This window comes from Equus asinus, chromosome 7 (assembly GCF_041296235.1).
Source record: "Equus asinus isolate D_3611 breed Donkey chromosome 7, EquAss-T2T_v2, whole genome shotgun sequence".
Taxonomy (NCBI): Eukaryota; Metazoa; Chordata; class Mammalia; order Perissodactyla; family Equidae; genus Equus; species Equus asinus.
Window position 1 is genome coordinate 66,040,649 of NC_091796.1, and position 16,565 is coordinate 66,057,213.

General features: G+C 36.9%; 1 protein-coding gene across 3 annotated transcripts in view; it reads right to left on the bottom strand.

Annotated features, from left to right (window-relative positions):
- Nucleotides 1–16,565, bottom strand: part of WDHD1 (WD repeat and HMG-box DNA binding protein 1) — a 63,580-nt gene that overhangs the window by 44,673 nt on the left and 2,342 nt on the right. For all 3 annotated transcript variants that reach the window (XM_044773620.2, XM_014864693.3, XM_070513663.1), the window contains exons 2-7: nucleotides 11,736–11,847; nucleotides 6,185–6,336; nucleotides 5,399–5,510; nucleotides 5,173–5,223; nucleotides 3,563–3,658; nucleotides 768–860 (exon numbers count right to left, since the gene is read on the bottom strand). In XM_044773620.2, the coding sequence (XP_044629555.2) occupies nucleotides 768–860; nucleotides 3,563–3,658; nucleotides 5,173–5,223; nucleotides 5,399–5,510; nucleotides 6,185–6,336; nucleotides 11,736–11,847 (616 nt within the window). The remainder of the gene's footprint in view (nucleotides 1–767; nucleotides 861–3,562; nucleotides 3,659–5,172; nucleotides 5,224–5,398; nucleotides 5,511–6,184; nucleotides 6,337–11,735; nucleotides 11,848–16,565) is intronic.

Here is a 16,565-nt window from a genome sequence, read left to right on the forward strand (position 1 = left end):
GCACAATCTTTTAAAGCAAAATCTGAAAAACGTTATTATCGAGGAAGGAGAAACAACACAAGGCATCCATTTAGCAGTCACCATCAAGATGAAGAGAACTAGTAAGTGAAGTGAACTTTAATAAGCCATTGCTGATACTGGGTTTCCTTAACTGCAAAACAGGTGTGTGTGAGAGAAAGCACAAGAATGAATACAGACCAACAATCTTTCCTGCTCTACAATTCTAGTCTGTGATCACAAGTTTCAGTGAAACTCCTTTAACAATAAAGGCTATCGTGCGCTCTGCTTTGGCAGCCTGGGGTTTCGTCGGTTCAGATCCCGGGCGCGGACATGGCACCACTCATCAGGCCATGCTGAGGCGGTGAACCACACAGCACAACCAGAGGCTCTCAAGTAGAATATACAACTAGGTACTGGGGGGCTTTGGGGAGAAGAAGAAAGAAAAAAAACAATAAAGCCTAATTACTGATAAGGTGAGAATAACTTATTCTAATACCATGCTAGGATTAAATTTGACTTCTCATAAATTAAAAGATTTCCTTATCAAATTTCACAATGGAGAAAGGTCAGATAGGACCTAGCAAAGACCTATCTACTGCACAATTATTGGCTAAACAAAGGAAGGTTGAGGGGCAAAAGGTGGATACATGCACAACAGTCTGGAGTTGTTTTCCACTTCCAACAATATTTAACTGCAAGTGTATTTAGGCAAAGTCTGCGTTAAATATCCCCTTTAGCATACTGAAAGAGCCACTTACAAAACCTACCTGAGAGATGAAATTGTCTGAAAGATCAAACTGATTACTCCAAGTTTCTCTTCTATATAGCTTAACAGATTTATCCACAGGAACTGCCAGTAACTATTCGGAAAGATAAATGATTTAAACAAATTTACGTTAAATTAAATCTGAGGAGGAAAAAAAGCAGAAAATTCATTCAAATAAGCCTACAAAACATAAGGGCAAATTTGTATTTTAACTGACAACTAACAAAGCTCAGAAATTTACTTAAAATTTTGATAAGCAAAGAATGGGTAATGATCCCCCTACTGCTTGTACTGAAAAGCAGAGCACTTGTACTTACTAGCATTTTTAACACCACTTCTTAAGGAATTTAAGCCCTTTCAATCTAAATACACATCTCATTTGCTGGAAGAAAAGAAACAGAGCCAGAATGCTTTGAATATCTTAAGAAAAGGAAATTTATCTTCCTATGTATTCTTCCTAATAGATTAGTGGAAAAAATAAAAATAGTATATTCTTTCCATGTTTATCAAAAAAAACAAAAAAAGAAAATGTATTATTTATGAACAGTAAAACTATACTAATTTTATATTAATTACATTAATTAATGTTTAGTAAGCAACGAAAAAATACATGCTACATTCCCCAACTATCACTTTAATGCCGAATATACACCTTAAAAGTTCACGACACAAAAGGACATATACTGAGAAAAAAGTCTCCCTCCCATCCCTAAATTCTATTTCTATTTCCCGACAGCAAATATAAGCATAGACTATACAAGAATGCATAGGTACATATATACTAGTACACACACACACAATTTAATAAACAGTAACCTTCTATCTATGTTCTACCGCTTGATGTTTTTTACTTAACAATATATCTGAAGATTACTCCATGTGAGGGCATACAGATATACCTGATTCTAACAGTTGCAGAATATTCTACTTTCAGAAATACCACAATTTATTTAACCAGTTCCCTATTAATAAGCATTTAGGATGTTTCCAATCTTTTGCTACTATAATCAATGGGGCAACATTTTCATTGCACATATCCTGTAGGGAATATGTATGAATATGTTTATAGGATATATGCCTAGTAGTAGTAGTGTCAATCATTTATTCTGATAAAATGGCCACACCCTCTTCCACATATGACCATCTCATAAATGAAAAACAGACTATCACTATAGCCTCAATTTGTATTTTTTAGTATGAAAGGTTGAATATACTTTCCTATGCTAAAAGCCATCTGTACATTTTTTTCTGTACCTTGTCTGCTCATGTCCTTGTTCATCTTTCTATTGGGATCTTACTCGTTTTTAAGAACTCTTTGTATATAGAAAATTAGCTCTTTGTCATACTATTTCAAACTTTTTTCCCAGTTTGTCAGTTGTCCTTTGACCCTGAAATATTTTTATCATACAAAAATACTTTTTACATTGTCAAGTTTATTAATCTTTTCTGAAAAATTTCACACATACAGAAAAGTTTAAATAATAATATAGCGAATATCTATATAAAGATTCTCCATGTGGTAGGAAGCCTCCAAGATGGTTCTCAACGATTCTCATCTGGTATCCACGCCCTTTGCCAACAGATTTACTAAATCTTTTCTCCATCTTTACCATACACGAATCCCATATATATTGTATCTATTTCTCTGTTTAATAGATATCTGTCTATTCATGAGTCAGTAGCAAGCTTTCAATTCTTACAGCATCATAGTATGTTATATTTGGCTGGATTAGACTCCATCACTTTTCTTTTTCAAGACTTTTAGTTTTCCATATGGAAATTAGCTCTATTTGGTCTCCCCAAAAATCTTATTGATACATTTGAATGTTGTCAAAACTATAGATTAATTTAGGGAAGAACTGACATCTTTATTTATATCAAAAATTCTTTTCTAAGAATGGGATATATTTTTCTATTTAACATCTTCCTTTCCTCCTCTTGACAGCATGGTAAAATTTTCTTTATATAGATCTTTCACATTTCTTAGTAAGTTTATCCCTAGTTATCTATTTTGATTTCACAGTCAACGCATTATTTTCTCCCACCATATTTTCTAAATGGCTATTGTTTGTATACAGAATTGTTATTGGTTTTGAATATTAATTTTGCTTACAACTACCTTACTAAATTTTCTTATTATTAATAATATTTTCTCCCAGTTGATTTTCTTAGAATTTCCTTGTATACAAGCATTTTATTTGCAAATAACAAGCATTTTCCTTCTCATTTCACACCTCTCACACCTTTATACTATCAGCTAGTACCTCCAAAATGTTTAAATACCAGCAGTAAGAGTGGACATAATGAGACTGTTTCCAGAGTTGTTCCATTAAACATAAATGTAAAGAAGAATATAAAATTAAGTCATTCATGCAAAATGTCATCTTTAAAAAGTTGAAATATTTCCTTTTTTTTAAAAGATTTTACTTTTCCTCTTTCTCCCCAAAGCCCCCCGGTACATAGTTGGGTATTTTTTTTCAGTTGTGGGTCCTTCTAGTTGCGGCACGTGGGATGCCGCCTCAGCGTGGCTGGACAAGTGGTGCCATGTCCGCACCCAGGATCCAAACCAGCAAAACCCTGGGCCACCAAAGCGGAGCACACAAACCCAACAACTCGGCCATGGGGCCGGCCCCTGAAATATTTCTTAAAGCATTTCAATATTAATTTATTGGCTTAGGGTTCTAAAATTTATAATCCAAATGAAACAGTTACAACTTAAAAAACTATTCTTACATTCAAAGTTAACAAGGACTGGAATAAATAATTAAAAGAAAGGTTGAAACAACAGTCATTTACCTTCCCACTTTTTGGCTGCCAAGCAAGTCTGCAGATTGATTTTGCATTTATCACATCATTGCATTTTTGTAGCAGTGGCCAACTAACAGCACATGTCTGATTTCAAAAAATAAGAAAATTTATTTCCCTTTATGAAAATTCTCCCCCAAAATACGCAGAACTGAATACACTTAATAGGTGGTTTCTTCAAATTGATATATAGTGCAGAAAAAAACAACTTAATTCACTTTAATCTAATTATTATCATGTTTGATTTACCTAAATTAAGTCCTTCAGAGGTAAAAAGAGCAGAAGTCTTAAAATAATTAAATAAGAGTATTGCCTACGTAGAATAAGCAAACAATATACTCACTGAATAAATGTACATACATTAAAAAAACCCCAATATATGAAAAACTCAAAGTGTCTATGAAAGTAAACTTCAGAGATCTACTAAAAACGGTTAGGGTGTCAAAGTCAGTCCTTCTAAATAGTTCAAGAACGAGGGGAAGGAACCGTGGCTACTGAGGCACATGTGTGGGGGATATTTCTCATCAGCCACATCACTTCTAGAAATGCCAAGGCATCTCTGACTGCCTCAGGAAGAATTAATTGTTCCCTCTGCTAATCTAGAGAGCACTTTCTTCATACCTCCTCATAAACAAATGGCCAGCAATAGGGTATATTGGAGTATATGAGGAAGCCATTTGGTGTAAACCTAATTTGGCCTGACCTTGTTTTTCCAAAAGGGCCTGACATGGACATTGAGCATGCACTGTATATCTGCTTTAAGCATTTGCTATGTCCCAAAAGGCAAGAACAAATGCCCTGAAGATAAACGTGCACCTTCCCCCACATTGGCATTTCCTTAAGGATAAGCATCTCTCCCTGGGCTAGGAATTGCTTCACTCACCAGACAACAGATGGGCTACCTGCTGTGCCCATCGAGAAGGCAGACCTGCTACCTGCTGTGTGAACAGCTGTGCTGTGCCTGCAAGGCAATCTAGTGACTGCTGTAAAAGGGACATTCCTATCATATGTGATGTACGCTCTTTGTTCCAAGACGGTAGATAACCAGTCTGCAAACCCCACTTCTTTGGTGCCCCTTACCTCCTTGGGGAAGGAAGTCCCCAGGCTAGGCTAGTCCTCAGATCTAGCTCATAATAAACTCATCCCAATTTTGATTTATAGATTGGTTATGGATTATTTGCATTGACCCTCCTTCAAAACTTTTATCAGGATAGGTTAGAATAAGTTGTTTATGTGACTTTCCAAACCAAGTGTGGCCCATGCCTTATTTTATTTTTGTACCCCTAACATCTAGGGCCCAACACATGGTAGTCAGTTTGTAAATATATAATGATTGAATTTCAGCCGTTGACTTATAAAACCTAAAACTGAAATATAAATCTATAATTTCCCATGATTAGTACAAAAGCAATTAGTCTTCAACATATTTACTTCTGCATTAGATTATTATGGAATTTGATCACAAAAACAGTATTTAATGCTACTCAAAAGAAGCAAACTATAAAAAACAAGAATTATTAATTTGGCCAAATACAATTTGTAACACCCAATATATAATGGAAATGGGCAAAAAAGTTTTAAATTCAAATTGATGAGCTTACCTGATCTGAAATTTGCCACACTCTGACAGATCCATCACAACTAGCTGATGCCTGCAGGAATAAAACAACAGATTTCTCTACAGTTACAACCATAATACCATACGGAAACTGGTTCAATTGATAAGTCAAAGAGCCTTTCACCAAGTGTGTGAAATTTTCTGCTAATTCTCTGACAATTTTGAACATATTCAAGAAAAATGCAAAGAAAGAGGGAAAAAATGATTACCAGATAGATGTCCTTAGGATCAAAGGAAAGACTTAAAACAGGGGCGTCATGTCCTCGAAATGTTTTCTGTTGGCTGCAGTCCTTCACATCCACCACTTTGACCAGAAAATCACTATAACAACAAGAGCAATGCACACGAACAAAGGTCAACACAGAAGCCTCTCCTAAAAGCTGGGGCCCAAATAGTCAAAAATCACTAGAATAAATGCCATAATTTCTTTATAGCAATTAGTGAAATTTGGCACCCAAATTAACAACCTTTTAATTTTGTTCTATAAGAATGCTAAAAACACAAGTCAAGATTTCCCATTATGGTAAAATACAAATACCTCCTAAGTGGCTTCCTCAGTTACATCTTAAGCTTCTATTATTTGCTAATCTAATTACAGTCACAACCATTTTTAAAAGTACTATGCCTTTTATTCCACCACAGCAACTCACCAATTACCTCTTTTTCCTATGACAAATAAGCATCAAGGGAAACAGCAAAAATTCTGATTGTACAGACCAGATTCTACCAAATGTAATTTTTAAAATTTTCTCTCAAACTGTCATTTTTCTCCAATCTTTTTCAGCACTTACTGAATAGGCTGTTTGCAAAGCAATATATCTCAATTCACAAAGAAGAACAAGATTGTCCTCAAAAACCTTTAGATAAGAGACTTGAATATAAAAATTAAGTGACCAGGAAAAAAAAGAGGCAGAGTCCTAAAAATGTTACCTTGAACCAATGAATGAGGCCATTCTGTTCTAACACTATTTCCTTTTCTGATATCTGAGCCTTACCTAGATCCAGCAGCAATTTTTGCACCATCCCCATTAAAGACCACATGGTTTGCATTCGTGGTAAAGCGTGTCAGTATACCATCTGGAACTCCTTCAGGAAATGTGTGGACTTGAACAGTATTGTTAGATACTGCAGTGACCAATTTTCCATTCTAAAAGAAAAATAAATGTAAGAAACGTGGCAAAACAAATGTAAATCGATTGGGAGTCTCTCTACAGTTAAAAATCCTTTAAAAAACAAAAAATCTTATATATAGTTCATGCCAAGAGAGAAATTATCAATGTACAACTTTCCTGAAATGTCTATTAACAACAAAAATTTACTTGCTATCTTTAGGAAACTTACTTCCCCCTTCATCAGCCAAACTTTTAACCTCTGGTTTTTCTTTTACTTCTGGTGAGAAAAATATTTAAATAGTATTTTTATGGATTCCCAATGTCATAAAAAGGGAGGCTCGAGAGCTTTTCAGAGAAATTACCTAGTCTCTGTGAGGGAAGAGCACACCAGCAGGCATGGCCATGATGGCCACACGAGAGTTTCTACAATGGAATCATTCTACGTCTTTTGGAGTAGGTAAAGCGTAAACGCAGAATCCACGGATCCTTTTTAAAAACACTAAATAAATAAAGTTTTAGGCCCTGAAAATGATCAGCAGACACCATTGCTTTACAGAGCAATTAGCTAAGAATTATCAAAGGTCAGGGATTTGCCCCAGCACCTTAGTTTTATTCCTTTTCCAGGAGGGATTAAGTCCTAACAGACTAAATCATAGTCTACCAACCTCATAGAGGCTTCGATAAATCATATGGTCAACTCACTACTTTAGATCAAATGACAACTGCCAAGAGAAACAAACTACTCAAGTTTGCTAATGAATATACTCTATCCTATAGCAATAGGTCTCAGCCACAGGTCTCTCGCACACTTAGGACCCTCAGCCTATCTAAAGCACCTGCTCTCACTCCAGCAGAACACGCACTAGTGATAACAATAACATGTTTCCATATAGCAAAATTTGAGAGGATATATACATCTATTCAAATAACAGTACAGATGATTCAAATGTGAACTATAACATACACTTCTCTTCAAGTTTGATCGCTGGAAAACTGGTGAAAAATACTGTTTATGCCTACATTGTAACTACTGTAATTAACTAAACAATACACAATAAACTAAATTCATAACGTTGAAGCTAAGCTAACAATAATTTAAATGTGCAAACAAGAAGAGAATCAATAAAAAACTATAACCAGCTCAAAACAACACTGACGGTGCTAAGTGTTCTTTGGCAAAACTGCAGAAACACCGACAATTTATGTGCGTACATGTATAGGAATTTTGCAACATGACTGTGCTTTTCTGGCAGACAGATTTCTTAGCAGAACACTGACTAAGCAGCCTCAGTTAGCTCTAGTAAAGAATTTTGGGAATTCTTTAGCAACACATTAACTAGCCCTCTATTCATGTGTAAACATTAAAATATATAACTATACTCACTCACCAGGGACACCTGAATAAAGTACTTGCTTTGAAGTCATTTTCCAACAAATCTATGGAAAACCAAATCACCCTCAATACTTTGTCAACTAGTAAAACGAAAAAACCAAGAAACTGTCTGAAGGGTCAGGGCTCTGGTGAGGCTCTCGTCAGACCACTCTTCTCCCCTGTGGGTTAAGGGAAGAGAACGCAGCACAGCACGACTTGAGCTCCAGCACACTGTACTCTGTACTGACTATGTCATCTGACCCTCCTCTGAGCTTTGGTTTTCCCAAGAATAAAATGGAGGTCATCCCACATATCTCTCCGTATCTTTGTTGAAAGGCCTTGACAACATAAAATACTTTGTAAGTGTTAACTACTACTACCCACAAATATGTTGATTCATCCCAGTTTCACTATTTTGGAAGGTGATATTTTCTCCATTTTGTTCTCAAAGAAAACATCTAACTGTATTTTCCTGTACTACTGAATCCCGAAAACAGAAAGTATTTGTTTATAGGTAATTACCTTTTAAAAGAAATACACTGCAAAACTGTCAATTTTGCATGGCTATTTGGTATTGTCATTTCATTGAAGTACCATACACTCCATTCCTAAAGCCAAAGAAAACATTTTAGCACTGACTGTGGGACTAGCAGTGGGTTGAATAACGGCCCCTAAAAGACATGACTAAGTCGTAAGCCCAGGTACCTGTGAACCTGACCTTATTTGGAAATAGGGTCTTTGCCGATATAATAAGTTAAGGATTAAATCCAATGATTGGTGTCTTGTAAGAAAAAGGAGCAGGGTGCCGGCCCGGTGGTGCAGCGGGTAAGTGCGCACATTCCGCTTTGGCGGCCCAGGGTTCGCTGTTTCGGATCCCGGGTGCGGACATGGCACTGCTTGACACACCATGCTGTGGTAGGTTTCCCACATACAAAGTAGAGGAAGATGGGCACGGATGTTAGCTCAGGGCCAGTCTTCCTCAGCAAAAAGAGGAGGATTGGCAACAGTTAGCTCAGGGCTAATCTTCCTCAAAAAATAAAAAATTTAAAAAAAAGAAAAAGGAGCAGGAGATTTGAGACATAAAGACAGTGATGTGAAGATGTAGGCAGACTGGGAAGTGATGTTTCTCCAGGCCAAGGAACATCGAGGACCACCAGCAACCACCAGAAGCATGCTCCCCCAGAGCCTCCAAAAGGAGCCACCCCTGTCAACACCTTGATTTCTGACTTCTTGCCTTCTGAACTGCAAGACAGTAACTTCCTGTTGTTCTAAGCCATCAAGTTTGTGACAATTTGTCACAGCAGCCCTAGGAAACTACTACAAGACCACTTTTACTTTTTTCTTCTTTACAGTCTTTTTCACACACAAAAGCAGTACATACTTACTGTAGAAGAAAAAATAACAATATGAAAGTGTCCTGAGCAGAGAGTGAGTTTCCCTACTCTTATGAAGTAATTTCCATTAACATTCCGGAGTTATGTCTTTTTAACTTTCTTTTATACACATGCAAATTGCAAATATACACATATATATATCCTTTAACAAACATAAGACTACACTATACTGACTGCTCTGCAACTCACTCTTTTTCATTTTTCAACTTATTGTAAACATCTTTTCAGCTGAAGACATACAGCACTCCCCCATTTTTTAGTGGCTGCATAACATTACATTACATGGCTCTACTAAAATTTATAAAAATCTATTCTCTATCAAGAGAAACCTCAATTGCTTCTAACTTGTATTATTATAAACAATGTTTTTATTAACATCCTTGTCCTTCCTTAGAGTAAACAGCCAGAAATGACCATGTGCATTGAAGTTCCTCAGTTACACTTCCAGCAACTGTGTGTGATAATACTGCAAAACAACAGAAAACACATATTGGTCTCTGTCCCGAGTTCCAGGTACAGAGCTCCTGAGACCCTTGTAATTTTCTAATTTATAAGAACAATAGGAACATCTTTTGTTCTAATATTTGGTCTTTGACCCTGGTTCCTGACACAGAGCTCCCAAATCCCTTGGAATTTCCTGGGTAGTAGAGGTATCTTTGTTCTAATGAGGCATCCTTCGTAGGCTCCTGGATAGCCTCAGGATGGGGCTAGTCACCAGAAAGATCAAGCCAAGATTAGAAGCTTGGAACATTCAGCCCCACACCTGCACCCTCCAGGAAGGGGAGAGGGGCTGGAAATGGAGTTAGAAATTGATCATGCCCGTGTGATGAAGCCTCCATAGAAATACAATAGCATGGGGTGTGAGGAGCTTCCGGGTTGGTGAACACATTCACATACCAAGAGGGTAGCACATCCCAACTCCACAGGGACAGAAGCTCCTGAACTCAGGACCCTCCCAAACCTCATCCGTTGTATCTCTTCATCTGGCTGTTATCTGTATCCTTTATTGTATAATAAACTGGTAAACATAAGTTAGTGTTTCCTGAGTTCTGTGATCTGTTCTAGCAAATGATAGAATCCAAGGAGGGGGCCATGGGAACCCCCAATCTGTAGCCAAGTTGGGCAGAAGTTGTGGGTAACCTGGGGACCCACTACCTGTGATTGGTATCTGATGTTGGGGATAGCCTAGTGGGACTAAGCTGTCAACTTGTAGGGTCTGCGCTAACTCCAGTTAGTGTCAGAACTGAAGTGCACTGTAGGACACCCAGCTGATGCTGTAGAGAACTTGATGTGGGAAAGAAATCAACACACCTGGTGTCAGAAGCGTTGTCAGCATAGTAGTAGTTAAAGGAAAAACATAGGAGGAGAGTGTTTGTCCTGTACAAATATTTATTTCTCCAAGGTCTCATTATTACTGGGATTAACAATATTTTTCATCCTTGCCAATCTTATAGAAAGAAAAATCCAATTATTTAATTTACACTTCTTTGCTTATTAGTGATATTTAGCTTGTATTTGACGTACGTTGGTCATTTATATTTTTTCTTCTGGGAATGTATTTTCTATTATATATGACCATTTAAAAAAGAATACCTAAAGTATCTAAAGACCATCTTAACTGCCTTAATGAGCCTGTTTGGAAAAAATATGAATTCTGTGGAAATTTTTTTCTATAAAAATACAATATACTCAACTTAAAATTTATCAAAAATAAAATGCTTAGTGGCTTTTAGAGACTTAATTTGCAAAGTTGTTCTGAAAACGTGTCTGCATTCTCCAAGTAACCTACATCTCATTGCCATATTTACCTTACATAAAACATTAGAAACATGAAATATATATATATCTTGAAAAACTTAACAGAACATTTCTCTTTTCTACAATAATTCCTCAAGTTATCTGAATTAGTGAGCTAAAAACCTGAAAATGCCGTATGACTCCACTCATATGAAAAATTTAAAAATGCAGACAAAGAGAACAGATTAGTGGCTACTAGGGGAAAGGTGGCGTGGGGGGTGGGCACAAAGGGTGAAGAGGTGCACTTACAACACGACTGACAAACAGTAATATACAACTGAAATTTCACAAGATTGTAACCTATCATTAACTCAATAAAAACTAAATTAAAAAAAAAACACCTGAAAATGCCAGTTTTCTTCAAAGGAAAAGAAGGAACATTTAAACCTCCCTCTCAAAAGGCAAAGTATAATTTCTTACATATATTTTAATTGATTCATCATTAATATCCATTAATCACCTTTAATAAACCATTCAGATTTTAAATGTAAAAATTTTGGGCAAGTTACAGTATTATTATATTTTTTTCTTCTTCTTCCTCTCCTTAAAGCCCCCCAGTACAGTTGTATATCCCAGTCGTGAGTGCCTCCGGCTGTGCCATGTTGAACACTGCCTCAGGGTGGCCTGACGAGCAGTGCCACGTCCGTACCCAGGATCCAAACTGGTGAAACCCTGGGCTGCTGAAGCAGAGCCCGCAAAGTCAACCACTCGGCCACGGGGCCAGCCCCACATTTTCTAATATTATTATTTCATAAGAGAAACAAACAAAACGGTACATCTATAATCAAAACTTCTATAAAAATATTTTTCATCCAAGCCTAACAATCACATGGCAGTACCATTTCACATCAGTTTCTGTAGTTTTTAATACCTTCAAAGCACATGAATATGCCTTTTCTCCAACATTAATGGACTTAGGATCATCATCATCCAAATCTTCCCAAATCCTCACATCACCATCACTTCCACAAGTCACAATACAACTGTGAAGGAAACACATTCATTAAAAAGACACCCAGTTTCAGCCTATTAATTTTTTTGGAATGCCACTTTATCTTTTTTCAATAAAATCAAGATATTAGCCAATGTTTTCTCATTTCACAGACATAAATCTCAATAATAAGGACAGCTAATCTCCTATTCTATAAAATAAAAGGTGTTCTCTACAGTTCCTCCCTGGCATAAAATTCTTTATTTATTTGTAATAATGTAAGAAAGATGAGTGTGTAAACTCTGTAACAGCAGGGACCAGGCCTACTCTGCTCACCATTGTGTCTCTAGCACAAACAGTTTCCGACATACAGAAGCCTTAATAAATATCTGTCAGATAAATAAATGGCTGGATGCAAGAGCTCAATTATCCAAAGCTGATTATTTAAAGTGCTATCTGTATCTCTCAAATCTTGTTTTAAACCTCTTGTCTTCTGAGTCCTTTTATTCATTTGGTATGTGTTCTATCTAGACATATACAAAAGCAAATAAAATGGTAAGTGGCAAAGAGAAGCCATATAAAGAACTACAGATGTCTAGAAGAAAAAGATTAATTACCACATGGAAAAACAGAAGGGTGATATTTACATTGGGGAGTCAAAGGACAAATAGCTCTGGATATGCTGAGACTGGTGAAAAGGGCAGTTCCAAAGAGATGAAACCACATGAACCAAAAGATGAAGTCAGTAAAGCATAAGGGATTTTACCTGGAGCAGACAGGCCACGAAATTGAGAGAGGAAATGTGGATTGAGGTCATTCTATTTATACCTTAATACCACAGTAAGGAGCTTGCACTGCCTTCTATAGAAAATAAATAGGAGGACAATAAGTCTCAACTTGCCCAGAACATTCCTGATTTATGCATCCAGCTGGTTTGGCATCTGTCCTTGATTTTTCACTTTCAAAGATATTAGTATCAGTTGCACCAAAATTGGTAGGGTGGTTTTGACAGATCTCTTTGCACTGCCAGCTTCTGCCATGATCTTACTTTAGCAGAGTAATACATACAATGAATAGAGTTCTCACTTTAACACATAGGTAAATCTGGAAGACAACCAGTGATAACCCATCTCCCCCTTTCCAATTCTTTCTTGATGCAACATAACTAACACTGCCTTTCAAAGACAACAGGTGTTAACCAACGCAAACCAAAGTGAAGTCAGACATGAGCCCCTAGGGAGAGCGATTTCTTTCAGCCTCCAATGGTGATGGCAGAAGTATTTCATAATTGCCATCCATACTGACTATTTGGTGTATTAGCCAGGTGCACTGAGGGAGATGTAGAAAGCTGCAGGTGCCAGTGGGTGGTGTCAGTGGGAAATTATAGAGAAATACAGTGGAATTAAAGAGAAATACATGCAAGAAATAGAGTTAAGGGGTCGGCCCAGTGGTGCAGCAGTTACGCTTGCAGGCTCCGCTTCAGCGGCCCGGGGTTCACCAGTTTGGATCCTGGGTGTGGACTTACATACTACTTATGAAGCCACGCTATGGCAGGCATACCACTTATAAAGTAGAGGAAGATGGACACAGATGTTAGCTCAGGGCTAATCTTCCTCCAAATAAATAAATAAGTAAAAAGAAATAAGAGTTAAGCAGTCCCTTGAAGAACTTTTAGAGTAGTCTGAAAATTCTTCCTAGTGTTTTTGACATTTACTGTAGGAATAAAACTACATATTAATTTTATTATTGGCTATGCTCTTTAAATTTTGAGGGGAAAAAAAACCCCACATCCTTTCAGTAGCAATGAGCTGGGAAAAAATACATCAAGCACATGCTTAATAAAAAATTAAATACTGCGGCCAGCCCCCTGGCTGAGTGGTTAAGTTCATGCACTCCGCTTTGACCGCCTGGGGTTTCTCCAGTTCGGATCCTGGGCACGGACACGGCACTGCTCGTCAGGCCATACTGAGGCAGCATCCCACATGCCACAACTAGAGGGACCTACAACTAGAATATACAACTATGTACTGGGGGGCTTTGGAGAGAAGAAGAAAGGAAAAAAAGCAGAAGACGACTGGCAACAGATGTTAGCTCAGGTGCCAATCTAAAAACAAAACAAAAAATTAAATACTAAATTTCTGTGTCTTCAGAAGTTGATAATGAAAGCATAACTTGAACAAAATGTTAGTTGATATTTACCATGAGGGCTATAGTGAAAACACCAATCACAGGAAAGTCAGAAGACCGAACTCCTGAAGAAGCATCAGCATCTGTGTTGTAAGTTAGCGGTTATCTTAAGACTGCCTGAAAACCACGCTTCTGCAGCTACAGAAAATGAGTCTGCAGCATGTCAAGCATGACTTTCATAAGAACTCAGCACTATCCAAGAGAACTTTCTGAGATGATGGAGATAGTCCACATCTAGATACTAAGCAATTAAAATGTGGCTAGTGCGATTGAGGAACTGAATTTTTAATTTAGTTAATTTTAATAAATTTAAATCTAAATAGCCATGTGTAGCTAGTGGCTACTGTATTGGCCAGTGCTGCATTAAAACAAATGACAGTTGTTCTAAATTAATTTTGTTCATTTTTCATTCTAACTTTTCTACCGTAAGTATGAAAAGTGAAGCGATAGCTGTTAATATGATGTCCATTAGTAAAAGAACTTTTCAAACAGTTAAATGATACTGGTTTCATATCAACGTCATTAGACGTTTTAAATAGAAAATCAGTCAGATTAATTCCAATAATGGTTTAGTTTTCCCTTCAGTTCATGGAAACAAAGCAAAGCTTCTAGAAGATCATTCTGTGAAAAGTGAAACATTTGACATTATTAGGAATTCTATGTAACTTCATTTGAAAAGTTCAATGCTAAAGATAAAATTCTTAATTTTTACAGTAATAATACACATTTTGGCAGAGCACAGCACTGTAGTAAAAACAATGCTCTTACTAAATTAAGAAATCTATGAAACACAAATGTACATGGAATTAGAATTATAATTCATATTGTGCCCAAATGAACTGTGACAATGTACCAATCAAAATAGAAACCATAGTTGTCAAATTTTTAGATAATAATTTTACTTAGAATAATTGAACAACAAAATTTTTGCAACAAACTGATGTTAAATACACAAAATACTTCAAAATCGCAGGAGGGGCTTTCTAACACTGCCTACCATCAAATAGATTTTTAAAATATTTGAGCCTTTGAAGACTGACTTTATAAAATCCAAGCGTCCTATAATGATGGTATTATTGAAAACAAGTTCTCTAAATCTTAGTTGCATTGTTCAAAATCAGTTAGAAATCTATAATCAAAGCAATCAACTTAAGCCTTTGAAGCTTAGTGAAATAAAATTAATGAAAACAAAGCTTATGCACAGGAAGACACTGAAATTTCCCTACAAAAGCAAAGAACTGAACAAATTGTACATTAAAAGTTGAAACAGTGAGGGGCTGGCCCAACCCGGTGGTGCAGCAGTTAAGTTCGCATGTTCTACCTCAGTGGCCCAGGGTTCTTCGATTTGGATCCTGAGTGTGGACCTACACACCACTTGTCAAGCCATGCTGTGGCAGGCATCCCACATATAAAGTAGAGGAAGATGGGCACAGATCTTAGCTCAGGGCCAGTCTTCCTCAGCAAAAAAGAGGATTGGCAGTAGATATTAGCTCAGGGCTAACCTTCCTCAAAAAAAAAAAAAAAGGAAAAGTTGAAACAGTGAAAGAACATAATTCTGAAATTCTGTAATTGCCCTTTGGAATATCTTGACTTGTAGGAAGAACCTTTTCATGAAATTCATATTTATTTATTTATTTTTTGCGAGGAAGATTGGCCCTGAGCTAACATCTGAGCCAATCTTTCTCTTCTTTATGTGGGATGCTGCCACAGCACGGCTTGACAAGTGGTGATAGGTCCACACCCAGGATTCAAACCTGCGAACCCTGGGCTACCAAAGCAGAGTGTACAAACTTAACCACTACGCCACCAGGCCAGCCCTGGAATTCCTATTTTTAATTGGATAAATTTTTCTGTGCCAGAATGAAATGAAATTGAGTAGGCCTAAAATTTGTGAAACATTCAAAGGAATCATAAATAGAGACAACTTACTTGATGAATTTGTCATTAAAAATAGTGAAGACCTTATTATTGAAAAAGAGTATTCTAGTTCAGGTAAAAAGACAGAACTTGGAGAAATACTATGGATGAAATTATTTACCCATTTCAATTAAAACAAATTTTAAAAAGTTGAGACACTTCCATTTAGTAGAATTTGCTTTGGGCTTACCAGGTACTGAGAACCTAGAGAGTATGTTCTCATTGAAAAGCATTATGGTCTAAAGAAAAGAATTAACTGAGATTGGCAGAGAGGTTAGCTCAGCAACAATATTCCTCAAGCAAAAAGAGGAAGACTGACAACATGTTAGCTCAGGGCCAATCTTCCTTACCCCGCCCCCCGCCCCCTAAAAAGCTCAAGTTCATCCATTGCCTCCACATCACTAAATCTAATGATGAATTCTCAGTCCTCAACTTGACCCACCATCAGCATTTGACATAGTTTATTATTTCCTCCTCCTTAAAAGGCTTACTTCATTCGGCTTCTAGACATCATTCTTGTCTCTTGGTTTTCTACTTTTCTAGCCACCCCTTCCTGGTCTTCTTAGCTGGATCTTCCTTCTCTAACTTGATCTCTAAAAATTTTGGAGTGCGCCAGGGCTTAGCCCTTGATTCTTCTTACATACATTCCCCCAGCATGAGGGTGAT